Raw genomic sequence first — 25959 nt, 5'->3', positions numbered from 1 at the left:
TGTGTGTGTGTGTGTGTGTCATATCTTTTTAAAGCAGCTCTCTTGTTCAGCTGTGTTTGAGAGGTACCGGCAGTACCACAAACACTCGCTCCACTACTCTATTCTACCGCCTGACCCTTGCATATTTAATCAAGACAACTCATCTCTCTTTCAATACACAACATCTTTGATGATGAGACGCTCTTTGATGGCAAGTGAATTTCATTTGCGTCTAAAAGCTTGCAAAGTATTCGGTTCAAGACGATCACCACATTCGTGACTTCGAGGCAATTACTGTAATGATGCAAAATGGTAAACATTGGCCCCACATCTGAATAATTTAACAGACTGAAAACACGCTGCTCCAATGTTTATGAAATTCGTTTTGTGTTTACAGAACGATCCCGTTGAAATGTTCCATGGCACTGAGCTAGCATGAGAGGTCATGTTTGCGAGAACTAATTGTGTGATATTGGAATGGCGACTGTAGATTACACGATCACTGGGATCAGACAATAGACTCCACCCTTCTTGAAATCTTTACTGGTGTGCGCGAGCCAAACGGCACGCATGTGAAAAATACTCAAGTCAAACATCCTCTTATTGGCCTGTTTTTTGGCGTGCGCTTATTTCGAGTGCAGCCCAATAAAGTAAACAGTCGCCCAAACCGTGCGTGAGGACTTTAAAACAGTGCGGTCGGGCGTCACGTTTCAGTGCTGGAAATCACTGTGAGCGGCGCTCTGTGTGTGGAATGCTGCATTCAATTTGGACTTTTAAGTGTCACAACAAAAACATTTTTTTTTATTGAATTCTTTCATGAACTGTGGTGATTTTAAGTGGTGCCGAGGTTACTTACCATTGAACCAAACCCTTCAAACTCATAAGACATCACAAGTTGGTACTTCTGGTGTCAAATAAACATTAAATGAATAAACAACATAGTCCTTTTAGCTACAACTCACCGGCGCAATTAACACAACCACTTTCAACACAACAAACAAGAGTTTCTTGCTGAAATAAACAAAAACACTAACCTGAAGTCTGAAGCATTGAAGTGGCCTTCAGAATACTTAGTGATAAAATAGTACCCGCATTATTAAAAGCCCATACATGAGCATTATAGACGATTCACAAAGAGCCATTTTTTCTCCCAAAAAAGAGATTATGTATTAATAATTGTTTCTAAAGCAAACTATTTCATCCTAAGAAGTTGCAGCGAATCTTAGGAGAAATAATATTGATTAATGCAGATTTCGCTTTGACTATTTGGATAATACTAATACTCTTTTTAGATGGATGGAAATATTTTCTAACCTATTTTCTCTTTGTTGCAAGATATGACTTTCCTCCATGAGAGCGAGCTCGTGTCGGCTACCACTGGTACTACAGGTGCCACCGCTTGAGAATCCATGTACACCACACTTTTACTGTTATTTGGCAGGTGTGGAGCTCAAAGGAGTTCTTCCTCCCATAGACCCAAATGTGGCACGTGAGATCGGATTAGATTAGATGAGAACCGCAAGATTTCTTGAAGAAAAATAACTACAATTCCTGACGTGTCCACCAGAGGGACCAACCTGCGACAACCTGAAAAGTGAACTCTAGAAGTGTCTCTAATGCTGCCATAGCATAGCATTAGCAGATAAATAATGTGAGTTCTAATGAGAGGGTGACTTTGTGTGCATGTTATAATGCATCCAAGGACACGGAGGGAACATTTTGGTCTGTTTGCTTTCATATTTCACTTATTTCTTATGAATACTCGTCTGGTTCACATTTGGTTTGGTTAACAAAAAAAAATGGAACAAAAAGGGAATAATAGTAAGTTCATCTTATTAAAAGTGCAGTATTGAACAATATGAAACGTGGATGACAACTGAAGCAGGATTTTCCAACTTCCATATACATAATTTCTTCCAAGCATTTTTCAACCATGGAGCAGAGCCTGAGTCACGAGTGGTTAATGTGTAAACTACGAGAGGGGATGAAGATGGTCACAGGAACATTGGCCCCTGATAAGTAAGGTGGACTGCTGCTGGACAAACACACAAACAATTTGAGTGGCATACGGATACGACAGGTGGCTTTTAAATTCCTCTGACGAAAAAAAGGATGTGACCGAAGTGCCGGGGTTTTTGTAAACCAGCGTTAGAAATTCAGCACGTGTATTTTTGTGCTGTGTAGATGTTTTATTGTGGAGTTTTACTCATCTTTTGATCATTTTTAAATGTGGACATAGGTCCGCTGGTGTCTTCGAGTACTTGTACCTGGAATTCAACCTTGTAGAAAGTGAAAACTGCCCTCACTGAACATGGACAGGGGATTTCTTGTTGCTGGGAATCAGCTTGTCCATGTGGACGTCCATGTTAACGAACAGGAGCCTCGGGGAGGGATCCTGGCGCTGCTGAGCAGACTCCGTCCTCACTGGAAGACACAGGACATTCAGATGAAGGCAAGTGAACGTTTCTGTCTCCAAATCGAAGGGCGATGCGCCATTTCTTTGGATTCTTTGGAGGTAAAATATCCAGCACTTCCGCTCAGCTATAAGAACAGCCACAAGCTTCACAGTGGGGAGTTTGCATGTTGTCTTCATCTCTGTGGACTTCCTCCCACTGTTCCAAAACATGTTTGTTTTAGGGACAGTGGTGACATTAGTGTGAATGATTATTTGCCATAATTGGTGACCGGCACAGTTTGTACTTTGCTTGCTGTACAATGTCAAGTTAACCATTAGTTAGTTGCGTTTAGTTTCATGAGGATGTGATAATCCAACTTACCGTAAGTTCAACAGAAGGTTTTGTTATTGCGTTCTTATGGAGACTCATACATCTGGACCATGTTCAGGCTCTAGGTTTGGGGTTGTTTTCATTCAATCGTCGTATCCTCAACCCCAAAGTGGGGATTGGAAATCCTGAGCAAAACCTAAATCTCATAAATACATAATAGCATCTACAATGTGGCAGACTTCTGGAAAATGTAAGTGTGAACACTTGATACAGTGACGTTCCATCAGTAATGCTTACCATCAGGTTGGAGTCTGTTTCATGTTAATGTACATTTTCAGCATATAAAAGTTACATTTGCTCTCCAAGTACAACTTTCATTATGCAATCAGGTAAAAATAATCAGACTGACAGATCAATCTGTCTGTGACATAATGTCACTTCATCTTATCATGAACATTACTTTGGCATTATATTCCAATTGTATTTGGACATTTGTAAGTGGGACTGGCTAGTGTGCAAAATTTTAATTGATTTGAGTTGATATTACTAATCACAGAGTGCGAGACATTCTTATAAGATGTACTTTCTAAATAATGAAATTCATAAACGCTGATGTCCTGTTTACATGACAATCTTTTCAAATGAAAACAAGGACAAGGGTGTCAGTTTACACAACAATGGTGCCCGGAGCCACCGAAAATGCTACTTTTTCAAAATGGTTCCCAATGTGGAACTTTTTGAAAATGCTCCACCTCTGTGCAAAAGGGGAAAAATGCAACCTTTTTTGAAACGCTGCTACTGCACATATGCACACTGTAATAAACACTTCTTATGCACATGCACCAGTCGGCGACAATAACAATGGCGGCCTCTAGAGTGTCATGACTCCCAGCCCATATTCTCTTGGGACTTGGTAGGTTTATCGTTGAATTTCACCGTAATACCAATCCTTTATCATCTGTCCTTACCGATATCTGCGTACTCGCCATTGTTAATGTGTGTAGCGTGTTGCTGTCTGCCCGCAGCTGTCTGTGGTTTCAGTACAAAATAAACTACACCATGATCTTGTGGCCCTACAAGAAAACACAATTGTTTTCAAAACTTTGCTGTGTAAACATGAAACATTTCTGAATTGTTATTCCTGAATCATAATGCAAAAACAATATGTTAAGTATTATAGTAAATATGACAGTAAACTCAGATCCGCAGAAGTGGCATTTTCTTGAACTATAAACATCAGCCTTTAAGTGCACCATTACTCTCCACTGTGTCAACTTGAGCACAGTGTGAACTAAAACTGTAGTCTGAAGTCATGTTTTAGTTGAGCTGCACATCAGTCTGCTCTATTAATGGATTCTGACCATGCATGTAAATGGAAAAGTTGACTTTGCATTGATGGGGGCAGAAGCTTCTGCTCAGGAAGGTTTTAGAAGAACAAGAGTGTAGAGATAATAGCATTCATAGTAGACCCATTCAAAACAAGTTACGTCATGCACAAGGTAACTGATGTTGCACTGTATGTCTGCAGGTAGTGGTCAGCCTTTCCATGGGTTTTCTATTTGCATTCTGGTCCAAAAACATGTGCATCACTGTGTGAGTCTTGGTTTTCTGGAGTCTTTCTGTGTGGAGTCTGTAAGGAAAAGCAAAGGGAAGGCAAATCTATTTACATAGCTGCATTCAGACCTTGCTTTTTACACGGAAATAATGTCCTCTCATTTCTCTGTGTACTACAGTTGACCCCCACACTCCTAAAAATAGATGGAAATGGTTTTAAATGAACAGTACATGTGAATATGAATGTGAGTGATTGTCAGTCTGTCTGAGTTTGAACCAAGCCCTTTAAATACACTGACTAATGGACTGTTTGTCCCCCAACCTGTCTCACTGACTGCTGTTTTTAAATTATATATAACTGTCTATAAACAGGGGGGCTAATAAAAGTAAACACTGCAAAAAAAACTAAACAAAACCCATAGAATAGCTTCTTTTAACTCTCTGTCCATACACACTGTCGCTACTGTCTTGTATCAAATCCCAAAATAAAACATACTTTAGAACAACAATGTGTCCTCAGTCCTGTCATGACAGTGTTGGCAGGATTTTGAAGGCTTGTTTTTTTAATTTACTTATACCCTAAAATGAATGGAAAGTATCAAGATACGAATCATTGACAAAAAATATCTTAACAAAGGAACTTAAAAAGGTTTCTCGTTCTGGACCTTCAGAACTTTAAAAGCATATACAATATGCAAAACACGTTCAGTATTTTATTGGCTGGATGATGGATGTTCATGTTCAATGATCTTGTTTGACATGTTCAGTTTTCCAGGAACTATAACTATATGTTTCACAGTTTTTCAGTGCTTTTATACTAACGGTTGTCAGTAAACTACAGCATATCATCAGTTTATCCGATGAAAAGTCATTTTCTTTCTTGAGAACCAACGTCATAGAGGGGAAATACTTTTTTTTTTGACGGCGTTAAAAAGCAACCCTCACCATCCTGTTGTTCCTCTTGTGCCCAAGTTTGACAGTTCAAGAAGACACCCTATATGAGAAGAAGGTAACTGGACGACAGCTCTAGACTTTGAGGACGACTCTGTTAGCTGAGTCGTCTGAGTATCTATTCAGCAGAACAATCAAGTCCCATGTGCAAACATGAGGTCCAATCTTTCAGAGAAATGGGGTTTATGTTTGTTGGGTGACCGCACAGAGGGGTGGATGACCTTTCAATCTACACCAGGTCCGGTAAAGTACACAGAAGGAGTTGATGTTGCTCTTCAGCACTCAGATCCCAGCAGATCCTTTAATGAAGCTTTGTGTTAATCAAGTGGACATTTTATCTATCTATCTATCTATCTATCTATCTATCTATCTATCTATCTATCTATCTATCTATCTATCTATCTATCTATCTATCTATCTATCTATCTATCTATCTATCTATCTATCTATCTATCTATCTATCTATCTATCTATCTATCTATCTATCTATCTATCTATATATCATCTATCTATCTATCTATCTATCTATCTATCTATCTATCTATCTATCTATCTATCCATCTTTCTATCTATCTATCTATCTATCTATCTATCTATTTATGGTGGTGCATTCTAGTGTATTTCCAGAGAAATGAATGGAACAGGGTCAACCAAATGCTTCCAGTGAATTAAAAAGTTTAAGTTCAAATATAATTTAAAACTAATTTCAAACACAATAAATAGAAAACCATAAGACTCTAAGTCGTCATATGCTACTGCAGATATATAAGCTGCTGCAAAGATAATGAGAACGAGAAATACTATAACACAGAACAGAAGGTAACAGAAAGTCAACATCACATTGAAAAGAATCAACACAAATATTTTAGATTGTTCTGTGTCTAAGCAACATATGCATTTCATTTCAGTGTGTACAAATAGGTGAAATGCTCCTGGTATGACAGTAATGCTTTGTTTTGCAATTTAAGCAATGTGATTTGATATGCTGAAGCAAATGCGGCACAACAGAATATATCTAGAAATCCGACACAAAAGAAACTTCATAATGGTCACTGCTCTCTCCTCCGTATGAATTCTTTATCAGATGTCAAGGTGGCCATGTTTGTTCGCTTTCCATCTAGATGAAAACTGGGTTGTGTGCAAGTCCCTCTTGGGGTTCAGACGATGCCTCGGGGAGTGAGGCAGAGAACCCGTCAAAGGACAATAAATGTCTGAGGAGGCATCTGCAAGCAAACACTGGTCACTGTGGCGTTGTTGTGTGCAGAGGCTCCTACAACAAACTGTCTGCAGCCGGACACCCATTACAAAGTGTTGCATTCGCCGTGCAGAGCAAAGCAGTGAATCTCAGGACGCTCTCTGGTTGATTTCACAACACATCTGCAGACAATTCTGACATCTACCCTATTCTCATCTCTTCTCAATGTTTACGTCTTCCAGTTCCAGACGAACCGGAGTGAAGAGGGTCAGTGTTTGGCTTTTCAAAGAGGTTGCCGTTTGGTGGGGTGCAGGCACAATCACTTGGTTGGATTGAAAAAGGGCATGAAGGATGAATCCCTGCTTTCTAATGTCAGCGTTTCGCACTTTCTGAAGGTCTTGAACTGGGGGATATTACAGTAACATTGTGGGGCGAGATCAGAACCACTACATTCATTTACTTTATTTCTGCTTTACTGTAATATACCAGGTAAGTCAATTGAGGACGAGTTCTCTTTCACAAAGGCGACCCGGCCAGGAGGCAACAAGGAGGCACAAAGTAAAACACTATTTGTAAAGAAAGAAACTAGTATTTAGGGTTAGGATTATATATATTAAGAAATATAAGGATAAAAGCTAAAAGCAAATGCAGTGATGCTTCATTATTGGTTGTATGGTATTTGTGAAAGAAGAGAGAGGAATATATGTGGAAAGTTTGAAGGTGTGTTGCAGATTATTTCAGTCATTTGCTTCAGAAAAGTGAAATGAGGAGCCACCAGAAGAGATATGGGCTATAAGTATGGCCAGACTGATGAATCCACTAGACCATAGACTGGGAATTGTGTTGTGAATATTGAGAAAGGACTGCAATTATAGAGGAGTTTTGTAAATGAAAATACACCTGTGAGTTTGTCTGCGTGCAGGAATAGATGGTCAGTTTAGCAGTGTCACCACCACCCACCTGAAAATCAATTAATCAATATAAGGAATGACAAACAAATGATTACATGATTTTAATTATGTTTGTTTCGGGATTTCTACACCCACTTCTATGTCCCGCCATGTGCCAGCAAGGATTGAGAGAAAACCACACACATGGTTCTGGTGTAGCTGTGTCTCAGTTGGTCGAGCATTTTGTCTTTCAACTGCATAGTTGCAGGTTCGATTATCAGTCTCCCAATGTCCATATGCTGAAGTTTCCCTGAGCAAAGACACTGAACTTAAATATCTCCGATCGGATGGTTGAGCACCTTGCGTTGCACTCACACACAGTTTACACACTTAAACATTGTTTTAAATTGAAATGTCCTCAAATATCTTTTAAAGTACACAAAGTACCCTTCTTTTCTGGTACTTTTAAGGTGACAAATTCTGAGTAAATGAGCCATTGTGCGTGTATATTAGTGGCCTGTATAAGGATATGGGTCCAAAAGGCTGTTGTCTTGAAGCCAAACATACAGCAGCTGCTATTTATCCTGCAATTCTCCATGGATACTGTAATTTGTCCAGGATTTCCAGATATTACTAGCAACACAGACTAAAATGTAGGAGACTCGCACATAAAACTTTGCACAGAACAATAAGACTCGCTTTTACAGACCCAGGTGTGAATGCTGTGATTTCATGGCTTCCATGAAACGCCAGTCTAAAATGTCAGAGGAAAAGTACCTCTTATTTATATTCTGGCTTCTTTACATTACATTGTTCCTTACATTTCCAAAGTATGGTGCATTTGAGAGTTTTCTTATTTGTTCCCTCCGTTCAGACGTTCACAGAGGGCATCACCAACCAGCTGATCGGCTGCTACGTGGGCTCTCTGCAGGACTCCGGCTGCGTTCTGGTGCGTCTTTATGGCAAGATGACGGAGCTGTATGTGAACCGAGACCGGGAGGTGGAGATGTTTCAGGTCCTGCACAGCCATGGCTGCGGCCCCGAGATCTACTGCAGCTTCCAGAACGGCATCTGCTACGAGTTCGTTCAGGGGACGGTGCTGGATGACGAGCTGCTCCGGCAGCCCTCCATCTACAGGTCTCTGCCGCGTTTTCATCTGCTCTCCTTGTTGTGAGATTCCCAGTTGAAATCTTAGTGGTAAAACCAGCATTAACTCTGGAGATGAGAACTGTGATGTGACAAACCATCAATCTAAACCCTCTTAGACACAATGGGCTTGTTTTGAGTAAAAAAAAGGAGGTAGCTCTCTAAAGTGTTGTATTCATGGAATACTATTACCTTATATAAAACATGCTGTGGGAGCAAATTATGACAGATTTGTGGCAGAAAAAAAACAATATTTCTGCCACAAATCCCTTCTTTTAGTCTATTTGTTGGTATATGTATGTATTTACTTGTATATTTATCATGAATAATAATTTTGTTCAATATCCATTATTATAATTGGATAAGAAAATATCATTAAGAGAGCCCTCATGGTTGAAATTGTATAATGGATAGTACTTTATGTCTCACAGCAAGAAGACCCTGGTTCGATTTCAGGCCTTTATTCATGTATTTAGCTACTCCAGCTTTCTCCCAAATTCTAAAAAAAAGGTGTAATTGTTGACTCTAAAAATAATTGAGCAACTTCATCCTCTCGCAGACAAAAGACAAAGAACGGTGACAATACCTCCTATGGTGGGTAAAACCAGGGGTCCTATGTCATTTCCAGAGGCGTTAACCACTGTGCAGCCCAATAATAATTAAAAATGTGTTAAAAAAAAAACAACCCACTAGAAAACCTATTATTAAACCAAAGCTTTACCTCTGTTAGCTGGAGATCATCGTCTCACACTGAGAACCACTGGGTCAGTGTTACGGTGAGATGAGTTTCTGTTTCGACTGCGTGACCCAGAAGGAAATAAGCAAAAGTCATTTCAGTGAGCGCATGCAAGAGTGTGTGTGGTACAGATCTTTAAACATTAGTGTTGAGTCTGCAGTGAGTCACGGGTTTTGGAGGTCACGTGTACACTTATTTCATTCAATTAGTGCTGACGCAGGAGGTTTTTGTTTTATTATTATTATTACAGTCGAGTCATGTTTCATGTTGAGCAATGTTGTTTATTCATGCGGGCAGTTTCATTCATTATTCTCGTGATAACAGTCCGGCGTCATCAGTCACACACGCAGGACTGCAGGACGCAACACAGCCAGCCGGGGCTGACGAGTCAGGGCCACGATGGGCATCAATCACCTCGCTCTGCATGCAACCCTCCGTGGGGAATACCCAGAAGAAAAAAAACTCCTTGTCACCGCTAAGATGCTCAAGAACGAGCACTCAAGTGGTCAAAAGGTCACAAATGCAACCAGGCCCATTTTTTTTTTTTTTTTTTTTAACCGAAGAGCAAGATAAGAGCGCTAAATGGAAAGGGAGTTGTGTTTCTGCTCTGATAATGGTTGTTTGTGCAATAACAGCGTCAGCCAGGCGCATCTGAGAAAATGTTTTCTCCTCTGCAGATTGATCGCAGCAGAGATGGGGAGAATCCACTCGATCCAGCCAAACTGTGGTCGGCCTGTTGAACCTCTGCTGTGGACCAAAATGTCCCACTTTCTCACACTGGTGCAGAGCAGCTTCAAGAGCAGCGCGGCCGAGCAGCGCCGTGCAAAAAGGTAGGAGTCTGTGAAAGCCATCACATTTTGCGTAGTCGCTGTACACCAACGGCTCGCCGCTGAACACGTAGAGCCAGCTTCCTCTGCTTAAGCCAGACTTCATCTCTCAAGCTCCTCGTGCCAAAGATGACGTGGCGTGAATTGATGGTTTGTTAGAGATCTGTTAAACTGAGTCCGGTTCAGCCGAGGACACAAACCTCCATCTTAGCCAATATTGATGGGTTGGGTTTTATATGGAAAACAGTGCATTGCTGCAACTGTGTGGCCTATTTAACAGAAATGTTTTGATCAACAGAAACCTTTCAGGATGCAGTGGGGAAGACATGCTCAGGACAAATGTGCTTAGTATAACAGAAGAAGTTAAAATGAATAGATGAACTGCATTGTTGAATAGAGGAAAAAAGAAGAGTCATAGCCTTACATACGCAGGTTATCTTTGAATGGCTGCTCCATCAGTTATAGTTCACTGAGGTTCATTCAGTACAGTTAACATGAAGACAACCTAACACTGGAAGAAAAGCACTTTAAAACATCTATTCAGATGCCACACAAACAACAATGGGCAAATACTTTTATCTGGTCTACAATAGAATAATACATTGAGAAAATACTGGATGAAATAGTAGAATAGAATAATATAGTGTTATGTGCGAGATTACTGGATGTAAAAGGATTGTATTGTATGCTACGCTAAAGTAGAAAGGTTCCCAGTACAGAGAATCAAAAAATGAATAGATTTACAACCCTGCAGCCTGATAAGATATGAGTGATGCAAAGTGTGTGTGTGTGTGTGTGTGTGTGTGTGTGTGTGTGTGTGTGTGTGTGTGTGTGCGTGTGCGTGTGCGTGTGCGTGTGCGTGTGCGTGTGCGTGTGCGTGTGTGTGTGTGTGTGTGTGTGTGTGTGTGTGTGTGTGTGTGTGCGTGTGTGTGTGTGTGTTTGTGCGTGCTGTGGGAGTCACATTGTTCAGGGGAGATATCACACAGGGAATTACATATTTCCTTGTTAATGCTTCCTTGAAGCAACATGGAGCTTGTCTTACGACGGTGATAACTGAAATGAGGGTGATCAGTGTGGATTTCCTTATCACTGAGTAAATGTAGAGGAGTTTAGCGGTGGATTTCATCCTTTTATTGATATATGCAGTTCGGCAGAGGATTTTTTTTTTCTTTTTTTTAATATCCATGAGTAATTCACAAACAGCCAAAACAGGGACTTTGCAGTTGCACAAGTTTAAGTGAAAGATACAGCAACAAAGCTTCAGATATTTACCTGCATGTGGAAGCTGTGATCATTGAACTTGATTAATTGAAGAAAGTGTCAGTAAATCCAGAAAGGTTTAGAAACCTTAGTATGTGTTGTCCCATTTCAAAGTTGTTGAATGCAGTTTATTTGTATCGTAACGATTTCAGCGGAGCAACATGCAAATAAATGTAAAGCAAAAACCCAGCGATCCCACATGAGCCAGCATAATGAACAGTGTGAGGCTCTATTTAATCCCAGAAGTCCAGTTCAGGTGTTTAGAAAAGCAATTCTCTGTGATTAACAGCACCTCACAGTCGTCACTGTACCATTTTAAGACACTTGCATGACACGTGGTCTCTTTAATTAATGAGGTTCAGACACACACCTCGGTTATTTTGAAAATGACATCTTTAATTTGATCTCTGTCCAGAAGGTAATCTAGTAGTTGTAATGTGGCAATATTGAAATATTGAAAAGATATGTGCAAATCATTACGTTGGTATGATTCATGCATGAATCAAGTGCTTAATTCAACTCATTGTACAAGTTTATTTATTTTTTTGGTCTCAAAGTGACTGAGCAAGAAGAAGAGCTACAAATATGAACTACCTTCATAATTTCTTGCAAACTTTGTTTGCTTTTTTCACATTAACTCCTGCAGCTTGGTCCGAGGTCTTTTCTTCAAACGGGAATCAGCAACTTTTCTAACATAAAATGAAAGTTTTGCCAGTGAGTGTGCCATAATACCCAGCAGAGTAAAAAAAAAAAAATCTAATTACAGAATGACACAAAATACAAAAACATTTCCAACACACAGGCAGTTTTTCTTCGTACACATCCAACCATATTTTACATGGATATTCACATTAAGGACCTTCCAAAGTAAGCATGGATCCCATTTCCAAACAGTTTTTAGTCACTTATTTGAAACATATTTCACTGGGGGAGAGGGGGGAAAAAAAAAGAAGATATTACTTTGCACCAAATATCCAAACAGCCACATGTGAAGACTATGACCAAGTGAAGGAGACAAAATATATGCACGAATTTCATTAAGAAGCACTGTTTTTAATAACTTCTTATTGCACTGAGAGAAAACAAACAAAGAACACTATAATATCCCAAACATGTATCATCCATATGACACGTCCCTTATCTGCGACATGGAAAGCCCCATGTTCAGGTGCTCCTGTGGAGCATTATATGGAGGGAAACCTCACTGCTAGATGTCTGCAGTCGTGCTTCTGACAGAAACCAGCCACATTTTTACCTCCGATCCAGAAGCACTTCCACCGATGCCTTATCATTCTCTCACATTTCTCAAACCTGGCACAGTGCAGCTCCTCGTCGCCTTTAAAGAAAGCCAGCAGTTGGATTCCTCTCACCGTGGGGACGGACGCCGTCTCCCGACGCTGCCATTGGTCATGAGTAAGGAGGCGGGGGAGTGGCCCGCATGGCAATGACCTTGCCTTATCTTTGACAGGGGTCACGGGGTGAGAGGTGAGAGAGGCAGACACTACAAAGAAACAGACGCTTGGCCACGAGCTTCCTGCAGAGTTCTCCCTTATCGGTCAAATGTTCAACATTGTTTGTATTTGCACTGAGAAAGGGGTCAGAAGTCCACACTAACTGAAGTCAGTCTCTTTTTTTCTTTTTTTTTTCTTTATTGCTGGCAAGTAGGTTAGACTTTTAGGAAATGATAGAGTTGGTGTATTGGATCTTAATAATAGCAATAATAAGAATAAGAATAAAAATAATAATAATAATAATAATCACAGTAAAGCTTGTGGTGCAATGCTGTAATCCAGATCAGAGTATAAAGAGTAAAATTTTATCTAAATCCAGGTTGAACATGAGAAGTTCTATGACCCACAATCAATGTTTTACCGTGAACTAAATGCAGCAGCAGTTGTTTATTGTCCTGCACACATTGAAGAATGTCTGCTTCACAGAGACACAGGTTCTAATTAAAAAAAACAACAACAAAAAAAACTTCAGTTACTGAAAATAAGAATATACTTGGCAAAGTGAGTAGAATCTTTCTTTTGTCTGTCTTGATTCAAACTGTTTAAATATTGAACGATATTAATAGTTTCCAGTTCAATGAGTTCCATCAGTTAGTTGGAGGAAGATGCTCTACAGTCAAATAGGACAACGAACCAATGACAGTAAGAAGAAGCAACAAAACGTCAGAGATAAACCAACAACATGCCGACAGCAGCGGAAAAGTCACAAAGGAAAACTGATGTTGATTTGTGGGTTTTAAAGCATTACTAACACAGGCTAATGTTCATGTTGCCTCCAGACTCTCATGTTGAGGTAGTTCAGTAGTGATGAGGCACGCCTCCAGGAAAGAGAGTTTAGAGATGGGACTGGGATTTATAAAAATAATACAAACACAAATAAAATTATAAGCTGGGCAAAATCTATCCTACTTGCTGTCAAATCATCTTCGTTGAAACTGTGACGACCTACAAGTCAGCAGAATGACAGAACGACAACCTGAACTGACCTCCAACAACGTGGAAGTCAATCAGACCTCAGTCAGTGATGAGGTAACTTGTTAGAAATTCATCCTAAGCTGATTGAAACGGATCAATGGAGACTTTTCCACTGAAGCATAAAGTCACGGAGAACCAACCTCACTGAAGACGCACTCTGCCAGATCGGGTCAGATCTAGTTTTCTTTCACAAACCAAGGACTTATAATGAGTAAACCTTCGCTATAATCTTCAACTGCTTTTAGGCCTCACTCTCACAACAAACTTTGAAAATATCACATCTACTGCACTGAAACATGAGGAAACTCTTTGAGAAAAAGCCACAAAGCACCGGGAGATTGGCTTCCCAAGTACCTCAGGCAGACTGCACCACTTCCAGAGGCCCAATAGATGGTGCTATATTGTGAGACATTTGTGTGACTTCGCTGGGCCCTGCTCACACACTCATGCATGAACAGGGCAATTAAGAAATGATCTGGAAATTGACAATAATGAGAACATAAATGGCAAGAGTGTGGGAAATCTATAATAAAATGGCGGAATGAAGGCTACAGCTGAACTGGAGGAGTGAAATTAGTGGTTCATTTAGGTCTGAAACTCGGCTGGTGTGTACGTCTGCGTGCCTATTTACTGGTCTCTTGAGTGTGCAACTGCATGACATAGAGGCAAAAACAGAGAGAAGACACAAAATGAAAGAAAAGCAACCAAAAAGGAAAAAAAAAACATTTTAAACAAGCATCAGAGAAACTTTTGTACTTGAGAATGTATGAGTGCTGATATGAATGTGATCTTCAGAGGAAATGGCAAAAGAAAGGCAGGGAGGGAGGGAGAGAGGGAAAGAGAGAGAGAGAGAGAGAGAGCAGGAAGAGGCTGCACCTGCAGAGGAGGTCTTCAGCTCCCAAACCACCCGCTGTGCAGAGAGAGAGAGAGATAGAGAGAGAGAGAGAGAGAGAGAGAGAGGTGGATGAGAGTGAAAGAAGCTGCAGCAGCTGCAAGCTTCGGATGGGGAGAGAGCGAGGGAGAGAAAGAGAGAGAGCACAGTAGAACTCAGAGATGGGAGAGGAAAGAAAGAAAAGCAATGGAAAGCAAGAGTGCAACCTCCTCTTCTTCCCAAAGGCCCCCTGCTACGTCTCCCGTTTGCACTCCAACAAATCGCATAAAACTGCAGAGGGGGGAAGAAAAAAAAAAAATCAGCAGTGCTCGGCTGGTGTTTGAAATCATATGTAAATAAGGCACATTGATAATGAAGCGCCAGAGGAGGAAATTCCACTAATTACCTTACAGAGACTTGACAGGGAGCAGGAGGCGAACGCACTTGACGCAGTGTTTTTTCCCTGAAAGGGACAGAAAAGGGAGAGGAAAAGATCTGATGGCAAGACGACAGGTTTCCATTTAAAGTCAATGGAAGTCTTTCATTTAGCTTTTGACTCCAAGTAATCGCGGGTTCCTATGATAAAGTCAGTATGTTAGGTTAAAGGGATGGATGGGATGAAAAGGAATCAGGGTGATTCACCATTCAGGCGCGCGCTTTAATTCACATTAGAGAGGAGATAGATAAATTATGCATGTCAGAGGGGGTTGCTTTTTAAAAAAAAAACAAAGCTCTCACAGGCAAGTAGATGAGTCGAGCACCCTATTCTGGGCCTATAACTTTAGAAAATGCAATTTGGAAATAGAATTTACAGCACTTGTACAATTTCATGTCTGAATACAAGTAATATAGCACTTCCTTCAGTTACTTCATCAAAGTGATTGAAAGTTTAACAGGAAGCAGCTATTTTTAAAAGGCTGTATATCTCTCCATACTTTCTTGCAGGTATAGTTTGGATCTCAGTCTGCTTTTATTCCATCAATCAGTCCTCTGTCTGTCTGTCCTCAGAGAGCAGGAAGGAAGGCAGAGTGAAAGGACTGGAGGGGGATAATATACAAAAGTGATGCGGATGTGTAGGGTCGAGTTGTACAAGACAGCGTCACTATAAACAAAGCTCCTCTCCATTTTTGCTTTTATTGTGCGTTCCTCGCGGGGCCGCACTAAATTATGTCCCCCAGTGTGTATAATACTGCCGCATCTGTTTGTCCCCCTTTCGAATAAATAGGTGGCGTTTAAACTACACAGTTTAAAGTATCCTCTTGTCGTCGCGACTGGAAAGGAAACAGGGAAATTAATTAGGAGGGGGATGCTTGCACAGCATTTCTTCCAGGTGCATTTTTGCACTGACGTCCAAGGACATTAGTGGCGTCTCTGATAGATTGAGTAATCAACAGAGTGCAAACAAGGCATGTAACCTCTGGAGGAGACATGCGTCACTTTACAGACATGTTGTTCCCAGACAGCCCCCCCCCCCCCCCCCCCCCCCCCAACCACTGTGTTGAAAATCATTTAACGCATTTAACACCTTTTGTTATAATGACTGATGTTTATGTGAAACATGCACAGAAAACCCCGGCCACAGTGGAGATCTGGATAAACTCTGTGTCTCCGGTTGCATCTAAAGCTGGAAATATGTCACAATTCCAGTGTTTTTTGGGGGTTTTTTTCCCCCCAGGATTCTGGTTATCATGGCTTCATGCTTCTCATTACACCGCCCCCTACAGGTTTGGCATGCACATAGGCTCAGGCGCGCAACAGGAGGAAAACACTTACATGCTGGACAAGGCCCTCCAGCACCACAATGTTCTTCTCTACACTAAGTATTAGAAAAATATGACATGTAAATGTGCATTATCACAAATAAAATAAACTCATAGAGCACATACCTCCACCTGGCAGGACAGTCTCTCACTTCCAGATATGTATACTTCATAATATAGGTCTCAGTATTTTCTTATGGCTTTAGCCTCCAGAATATAATCTGTATATCTCTCAAAATGTAATCTCTTAAAATGTCATTATAAAGTTGGACTTTTCAACCAGATCCTGGATCCAGAATATTGACCATATTTTGCCCACAGTGAAGTCCCATCTTGTTGACATTTTATCAGAATCTGTCTGTTTTTTTCATTTATCTTGAGAGCAAACAGGGAAATAAACCAGCAGCAATGAAGCGATGGAAACATAAAGCTTCTGCTCGAGGTAAGTAAGTTTCCAGGTCAGGAATTATTACATTGAGCCTCCACATGCATTTTACCGAAGGAGGGTCTCTTCTTTAAGTTTCACTTCTTTATAGAAATTAAAAAATTACATAAATGAAGTAATCTAACTGCAGTGGCTGATGCTGGAAATAACTGAATCTTTAGCAGCATGTTGGCTTTTCGTTTCATGTACATGTGTTGTCGTTCAGGGTCTAGACCTCCACCAGCAGCAGCTGAGATGTTCTATCAAAGCATCACATGGTTAAATCTAATGCATTTATTACATGTCATTCATGACCAGTCTGGTATTCTTTACCCATGACCAATCGCGAGAGTGCAAAATGTGCCACACTTCTTACATCCATCCTTCATTACACGCTCACTGTGCTTGTTTTCATTTCCCCTTTCCAAACCGTGCCCTGGAAGTCCCCATCATTCATACAAATTCAGATTTTTTTTTTCTCTATAGATGCTCTTTTTATATTTTTCCTGTAAAAAAATTTTTTTTATATAATATGAAGAATAAAAACCTTGCCCCATCAAGACTTACAAAATCACAATCAACCTATAGCCATTTGAGAAGACACAATTGTGGACGCTTAAGTTCAGCCCCACTTTCTTATCCTGTGAGATGATAACAAAAAAGGACAGTGATGCTGCTGAGATCCAGACAAATGAAATTCCTTCAGGGTGAACAGTTCTCACTGGCAGGTGAGTCACAATGCGTAAGTGGAAATTCTGGGTGTGATTGAGCTTTTAAAACATAATTTGAAGAGGTGGTTGGCACAGAGCAGTGCCTCTCTTAAAGGAGACACATTTTCAAAGTGTCTGAATGGAGACTTTAATGTTCAAACATGCTGGTTATCGTTGTGTCGTCTTAGGGAAAGCTTAAATATTCAGAAGATCAGTTGCACCAAATTGGGAGATGAAATCATTTCCTGAGTCAAAAGCACAAATTTGAGGGCACATAGATGGGGAAAATAAACAAAATGATGGTTTTTAAAAAAATAAAACTTTCATGGGCAACAAAGATGGAAGCTTTTAATTTTTTCAAAAGTTTGTTATTAAAACATGGTTCAAATGTTGTTGTTTTGTCGGTGTAGACCTGAATCCCACTGTAGATTTCATGAATAACAAAAGATCATGAAAAAATGTAACAACAATATGTATCTGATTGTTTCTTAATTGTTTATACTTAGAAAATTAAAATTGTTGTCCATATCAGATTCTTTCCAGTGATTAACATCTTGGCATTGTCATCCTTGTTACCAGTTTGATAAACTCAATATGAACAAAGGTCACGTGACGGCTGAAAGATGTTCTTGCAATGTGAATAACTTAATTCTCGATATAGTAATTGTGTTATTCACACTCTGGTAGGAGGAAATACACACGTCTTCAAATTGTAACAGGAACACACCGCTTTATACAAACTGAGTCTTGGTGCCTATTTTCCTCCTACAGTCAAGAGTGAAAGATATTTCTTATTTACACCTAAAATTTAAAAAAAAACAAATGTCATTGCTCTCACTTCTTGCAGTCCAGCGGCTCTACAGGATGTACCCAGCTTCGAGACTTTGTCGGCAGAAATGCAGTCGTTGAGGAGACACCTCTCACACCTGGACTGTCCCACCGTCCTCTGCCACAACGACCTGCTGACCAAGAACATCATCTACAACCCCAACGAGGGTGAGCATGGACGGCTGGAACACCGAAACACTCAAACGAGTATTTCAGTTCTTTTAGAAAAACTACACTGAAACCTGCATCCTTCTCTGTGACTGAGAAGGATGACATCTTTACACCTCATCCCTCCATTTACAATATAGAGGCTAACCTTCACTTTGCTGAAAAAATGTATTCTGACTGATTAAACATTTTCCCTCATTTGTAAAATCCTTTCACCAGCGCTTTTTTTTTTTTTCAAAAGAAACTCAAATATCCACTTTCTTTTCCTATATCAGGAATGGTGAAGTTCATTGACTACGAGTACGCCGACTACAACTACCAGGCTTTCGATATTGGCAATCATTTCAATGAATTTGCTGGTAGGTGCCTTGTGAAGAAAATAAAAAACATTTTCTGTTGTGTTACATTGTTAGATATTCACAGCTGCAGTGTATGTATTTATATGTGTGTGTGTGTGTGTGTGTGTGTGTGTGTGTGTGTGTGTGTGTGTGTGTGTGTGTGTGTGTGTGTGTGTGTGTGTGTGTGTGTGTGTGTGTGTGTGTGTGTGTGTATTTTTATTTATTTATTTATTTTTAATTTATTTATTTTAATAAATGCAGAATCATTGTCCACTTTGTGACCTTTCTTTGACCCGACCAGCATAGTTTTCTGCTTTCATGCACCATGAAACTATGTCCTTCTTGTGATGCTGCCTGGACAAATTGTTGTATTCAGTGTCTATTCTGCACGCCGATGAAAGTGGCTTTGATGAAGCAGCTGTGTCACAGGGACAATCTGAACACTTGTGGAACAATCAGCAATGCCACACTTACAGATCCGTCTGCTTTAATGCCATGATTTGCAAAATGTCCATAATGTTTTCAAGCTGAAGTGGTGAGAGGAAACGTTGTTCTCACCCTTAAAACGTTGATGAGAAATTATTTCAGAAAAGGTGGAAATCTGACGAGTTGTGCTGGGTTTAAGGACGTTGAGCTTTTTTTAAAACTTTTTTCTTTTTCCCACTGACATTAGAATAAGTTCTGATGTGTGTATAAATAAAAAAAAAAAAACCACTGTGCAGTTTTCACTATGTTGGAGGTCATAGACAGCAGTGTTGGTGAGCTGGGATTCATTATACTTGGAGCTCTCCATAATGCTTTGCACCTTTCAATAATGACATTAAAGACATTTTACATTGCAATACAGTCCACTTATTGTGTGAGTCAGTCCCAGATTATCAGTAGCTTACTAGTACAACACAAATAGAAACTGAATGAAATGAGAGTCATACTTTCTTTATGAAGACAGAATGAGTGGTAGAGCCGTACCACTGGATTTCATTATCAATACTGATAAGCTTGTAACCAGAAGCTCGTCAATCTATGGGTCACGACTGTGGGTTCCTGAGAATGACCTTTGACCCTGATCTGCTCTGGTTTTGTCAGGAAGAGAATCAGTGTAAAATGTGTGCCCAATCAAAAATGCAGTCTGTTGTGGCATTAAGTCGGCAGCCTTTAAGTCAAGACTTAAGGGCTGACATTCACTCTCGCTATAAAATAATCAAACTCCTGTTCAAAACCGTTTTTCTGGGGTGAGATCTTCTGATAAATACTCTAATGTGGAGTCACTCCTATCCGATTTGCATTTTCAGGATTTATTCTTCCCATTCAAAAAATTGTGAAGTGAGAATCACACGGTAGTTTCCCAATATGTCAAATTCTGTCTTTATGTTACATTATCAAAATGCCTCTCAGATTAAATAATGGTTCATATTCAGGGTTTGTACCTCAGATAAAATTGCAAACACAGTCTCTATTATAATGGTTTTATAACTTGATTGATTAATTTATAATTAATTCTGGAATGTGGAAATTGCCTAACAACCTGCTTATGTATTCAAATGTATTTACATAATGCTAAACAACGGTAGTGTTGCAGTGCTTGTTAAGATATTACTGATGTATCTACTAATAAAATCTAAGTGATATGAAGTCCTTTTGTAAAACTATTTCATTTGGGATCTATTTATCTAGAATGACCAGTGAGCCACTGACATGTCCGTTCATGTGTCAAGATCGCTCCTAATAAACTTATAATAATAATATATTCACATAAAATAATTTTGGTTTTAAACTTTGAAACTTGAAATTCAGAAGAGATGGCTAAATGTGGAGCAGAGCAAAATTCAAATAACTACCGTTTATTAGTTTGCCAAGGAAATTGATAGAATTTCTGATATATTTTAGTTTTTATCTTTTTGAATGTGGCGTGCAATGCATCACAAGCTGGTTTACTAAATATCAGCACTACGCTGCAGATGATTCCAGCTGTACTGATATTCAGAACAACAGCCTCCAGTGTGACGCTGCTTCTAAACAACAGGTACACACACTTTACACATGAGTTCATAGCATTGAAAATAACAATTCTGACCAATTTCTTTATTTATTTCTTTTGTCTGACAAATCATTCTGCCACTAACCTACTGTGGCTGTTGCCAGGCAACCAAAAGTTTATTATTTCTGCACAATGTTCCTTCACATTTCTCCATTTCAATATGTTATGCTCCTTTAAGTAATTTATTTGCATATTTGCAATGCACATATAACCCGAAAAGAAAAGTAAGAAAACAATCATGTGCTTCATGTTATGCTCACGTGTTATCAGTTTATACACTAATGTTATACAGACTGTGAAGTGTCTCAGTGCAGTTATATTGAATATCACCAGTCTCTTTGTACAATCCAATTCTTCCATCTGAACTTGTTATGACGAGTTGGTAAAGGAAGATCTCAGAGCCTTACACCAGATAAATCTGAATTTGTCAAAAAAGGAAAAAAAAGAAAATGTCATAAGGAATATTTTCAAACAAAAGTCACGTTGTAGGGAAGAGATCACTGATCAGAACTGGTCATTATCTTCACCAACGAGAGTTGGCCGAAAAGGTTATGTTTTCGTCTGTGTGTATTTATTAATTAATTTATTGGTTTGTATGGATGTATTAAATCAACTTTTCTCAGAAATTAGGAACCGGAATTGCATGAAATTTTCAGGGTTGGTTTGTCACCATCTCAGGGCCAATCGACTATATTTTGGAATATTAGCGACTAACTGTATCCGAATATATCCCCAAAACTGTTAAAAAATGTCCTATCCGAAGCGGATGAGAGAGGAACCTCATGGAGGAGAAGCACTCTGCTCACTTTTTCACACAGTGATGTTGCGACCTGACAGGCCAGTTAGCTTGCTAACATGCTCGTGATGCTAATTCAGTTCCACGAACACATGTGGCGTTGGCGACGGTCTGGGCTTTACTGAGGGCCGGTTCTAGTTTCAACATTTTCTCACAGTGGAATTGACAAGTGTTCCCTGAAGGGCATTTTCTCCACCCAGCTGATGTAGTTCAGTGGCAAGCCTTCAAAGCTAACGGCTTCTTGTGCGAAACGTGTCGCGTTCTCTCGCTCACTGTTGCTCACATATGTTGTGTTGAAGGTGTGAATGAAGTGAACTACAGCCTGTATCCGAGCCGGGAGCTGCAGAGGGACTGGCTGACGACTTATCTGGAGAGTTACAAGCTCAGCTCGGGTCGGGAGGCCACAGTCACCGAGGCAGAAGTGACACAGCTCTACGTCCAAGTCTGCAAATTCTCACTCGTGAGTGTGTGTGTGTGTGTGTGTGTGTGTGTGTGTGTGTGTGTGTGTGTGTGTGTGTGTGTGTGTGTGTGTGTGTGTGTGTGTGTGTGTGTGTGTGTGTGTGTGTGTGTGTCTGTCTGGCAAACGCTGCTTAAATGCTGAAATGTGTCATTATGCAGCACTTCGGATTTTTGGAAAGATTTTGGAAAGTGACAACTCTCTCAACAGTTATTTCCTTTTCTTAAGTTCCTGCACTTGGTTGGACTCAAATATCTTGATATTACGAGATTAGTGTGTGTATTTCAACAATATCCATATGTGCGCAAGCCTCCAAAATGACAGGGTGGCAACACCTCACCATCACATTTTAACAATTTACTTTTCCAACACCTCCCCCTCTCCCAAAGAAAACCAAATCCCTCACAGCTGACCCGCCACTGCTGGAGGTTTGATGGACTCCATCTGAGTTGATTAGAAACTACCGCAGGGAAAAATGAAAAACAGCAGCCAAAATTATTTTTCTTACAACCACAATTTTCATTCTTTGGTGGCTCAAAGTGGTGCAGGGCTATCTGTCTTAAAGTGCCTCCACAGCTCCACACAATATGCAGAATTGTCGGGCCAATTTCGAGGGTGGTGTGAATGTCTCTTGAAATAGCCCAGAAATGATGAGGAAGCATATTACTTTTTAAAATAACTTGTCCCCCGGCCAGAAAAACAGAGCGATGGAGAAAGTGAGGAGAGGGAGAAATATTGCCTGGAACGGAGCGAGACAAGCGATAACATCATGTTGATTGGAATCAGATTTTTGTTTGACAAACCAAGGAGGACTTTTAGACTCGAGGAAAGAGGGAGAAATTGATCACTTAACAAGCCAAGTTTCCAGCTCAAGTCATTTTCGACAAGCCCTGTGTCAAAGTGAAGGAGAGCGAGTCCGAGAAACCAAGAAACATCACAAGGTTTTAATACTTTTGATTTCTCAAAGGATTTTTACACATCTGTGTTAAAAATATTATTAAAATCCTGCGTTTTAAATAAATTCTAATTTTCTGCGTACTTTTTCAATTCTACATACATTTCCTTGTTTTTTGCTTTTATCAAGATATATTTAAATGTGAAATTTGCACATAGAGTGAATTTCAGAGGTTTACATTATTTTTCTAAAACAAAACCAGCAGTTTCAATGGATTTCAGATACACCATTTTTCAACATCATACAGTAAGTTTTAAAGATCAGTGTTGCTTTTCAAATGCCTTCTAAGTATAAATAAGAGTATAATGACACATTTTATTCACAGGATCATTGTAGCACCAAAGGATCAGAAAACACTGGAGCGAGACAACAATGTAAAAGTCAATTTAAAAATCTGTACATGTCATAAAAACACTGATAACTCAGTGTTTTATATATGAGCTGGGTATGTTCATATGTTAATATGTTAATTCATACTAGTACTGAACATTTCATTAGCACAAGACACTAACAACTGCTATAGAAAATAATTATAATTTCACACACACACACACACACACACACACACACACACACACACACACACACACACACACACACACACACACACACACACACACACACGGTTTGTGAATCTCTCACCACATCTGGTGAAACCAGATGATTATATATAATAGGCTTTAGAAAAATGCCATCAATTAATTTTTCTATTCGACTAGTGAATATTGTGAATTTTCTTTCTTTGCTTTTTTTCCCCCCAAATTGTAATGTAAGCCATTTTGTGTAACTTTTGTACTTTTGATAAATGCTCGTAATAATCAAACTACATTGAGCAGATACTATAGCTACATGTCAGTAGTTAATAAAATGGATGAATGTGTGTGTGTGGGGGGGAAGCTAGCATGCGTTGAAGGAAGCTGTGTGGCATCTACAAAGTCTGGAATGCTGCCAAAGTTCCGCGGAGCAGAGCTGCTTCTCTTCAGTCTTAATCCCTGGAAAACTTGTGCCAAGACGCAGCGGGGTCTTTACGAGCCGTCCTCTCCTCTGCAGGGATCCCCTCGTGATGTCGGAGTTAAAGCCCGCGGCTCCGTGATGTCACTCTCCACACACATCTCTCATCTGCCTTTTTCTCAATGGCTCCCTGTCACCGACGGCCCGGCCTCCACTCAGTGTTAGATTAATGCTCCCTTAATGGAGAGAAGTTATTAATCACAATGGAAACACGCTCAATCTCGCTCTCTAACTAGGGACGGAGATTAGAGATGAAAAGCTGCCATGGGGGGCGGCGAGAGAAAAACCGCACATTGCTCATCAGGCGTTTCATTCCACCCTTTATTTGATTATCAAATAAAAATGTGATTATATCACTGGGCCGCAGAACAGAGGCCCGTCTGGATCTTATTAGGACTTGCTATTAGTGGCCTTACCATGAAGATTTACAATAAGGGTGGAGAACAACTGAAATTTATGAAGGCATGGAAGTCCAGAAGCCTAAGTGAGCAAAGCCATTAAGGAGGGAACCATTCAATACAGAGGTTTGTCATTCTGACTGAGCAGCGTTTAACCGGACTGCCGCCGTTATGGGAGCCGTTACAACGGAGGAGGTCACCGAGGAGCTTCTGGTGTTCTACAAACATAATCCACATTTCTATTCTTTAAAAACCTCTCTGTCTCGCTCGAGGTCTGGCCCTGTTAAAGAGTCCTCCAGCAAGACACTGACATCTGACCCCGCTGTGACCCCCCCAGCAGGGGGCCGGGGCCAAGTGAAGAAGTGAGCTTTTGAAATTTAATTGGATCAAAGGGGCATGTGAGACTTTCATTGGTCACACGGTCTTGTAAGGTGTCCTTTTGAAGACCACATCAAGTGACTATGCATTAAGTGCACACTGGGCTAGGTTAACTGAACACCTCGCCCCATTCTTTAATGATGTGGAACCCAATAGAGAATAAAAAAAAAAAACATGTCAAATGATTTAGCACACGCTCAGTCATTGTTTACGCCATATTCCACAGTGCAGTACAGTAACTGAATCAATGCAATCTTCCAAATATATCACGACTTAGCAAAGATGCTTTTTTTGATGTTTCAAGTGTTTTCATTTACCAGAGCACTGGGAGGCTGGAGAGTCACAATGGAAAAATGTGAAAAACCACGACGTGCTTTGAAAATCAGTCAGCGGTAAATTGACCAAAACGTGAACATGAGCCACTGAGACTCAATTCTTTCTTTTTCTTTTTTTCTCCTCCACCAGGCTTCCAACTTCTTCTGGGGTCTTTGGGCCATCCTGCAATCACGCTTCTCTTCAATTGACTTTGACTTCCAGAGGTTTGTAATCCTGACGCACGCTGGCAGACACATGGGCGGTGGGGAGGGGGGTCTCCTGGTTGGGGGGGGGGGGGGGGATCTGCATGGTATCGTTGATATAACTGCGTGAGACTGAAGCAAAATACAGTGCAGTAACTGCAGTGCTGCCCTCGGCGGGGCATCTATGTGTGTGTCAATGGTGGCTGACCTTCAGGAGGAAGACAATAGAGGCATCCTTCGAGTTTCCAGTGCAGTAAACAACATTTAAACCTGAAATTACACGGCTGAGGAATATTCAGTGCCAAAGCACGAGAACTGGTCTCACCATAAAACTTCAAAACATTTCTTACTTATTTACTTACTTTCAAGAGCATTATGTTTTGTAACTCGTGAAGTACAGGACAAGCCACTTCTTTTGTCTTTGCTCTTGGTGATATTAGTGGTATCATTTATTAAAACTTTTAAACATATGAGTGCTTTCAGGAATGTATCTATCTTTGGGAAATGTATTAACTTAGAGCCCGTTGACAAGGCAACAATTTCTATGTGAAATTCATTG

The 25959-nt window shown here is 40.2% G+C and overlaps 1 protein-coding gene across 1 annotated transcript in view; it reads left to right on the top strand.

Annotated features, from left to right (window-relative positions):
• Window positions 1-2290: 2290 nt before the first annotated feature.
• The window catches only part of LOC308136982 (ethanolamine kinase 1), a gene marked incomplete at both ends in the record, with an annotated part of 31621 nt that continues 7952 nt past the window's right edge, over window positions 2291-25959 (top strand). The window contains 7 exons of the mRNA XM_080505538.1: window positions 2291-2431; window positions 8170-8432; window positions 9855-10007; window positions 18363-18511; window positions 18787-18870; window positions 21983-22143; window positions 25348-25421. Of these exons, the coding sequence (XP_080361664.1) occupies window positions 2291-2431; window positions 8170-8432; window positions 9855-10007; window positions 18363-18511; window positions 18787-18870; window positions 21983-22143; window positions 25348-25421 (1025 nt within the window). The remainder of the gene's footprint in view (window positions 2432-8169; window positions 8433-9854; window positions 10008-18362; window positions 18512-18786; window positions 18871-21982; window positions 22144-25347; window positions 25422-25959) is intronic.

The sequence above is a fragment of the Blennius ocellaris genome (genome assembly GCF_963422515.1).
Source record: "Blennius ocellaris genome assembly, chromosome: 11".
Lineage (NCBI taxonomy): Eukaryota > Metazoa > Chordata > Actinopteri > Blenniiformes > Blenniidae > Blennius > Blennius ocellaris.
Note: the sequence above shows the minus strand (reverse complement) of the source record. Positions and strands in the feature narration are given on the sequence as shown.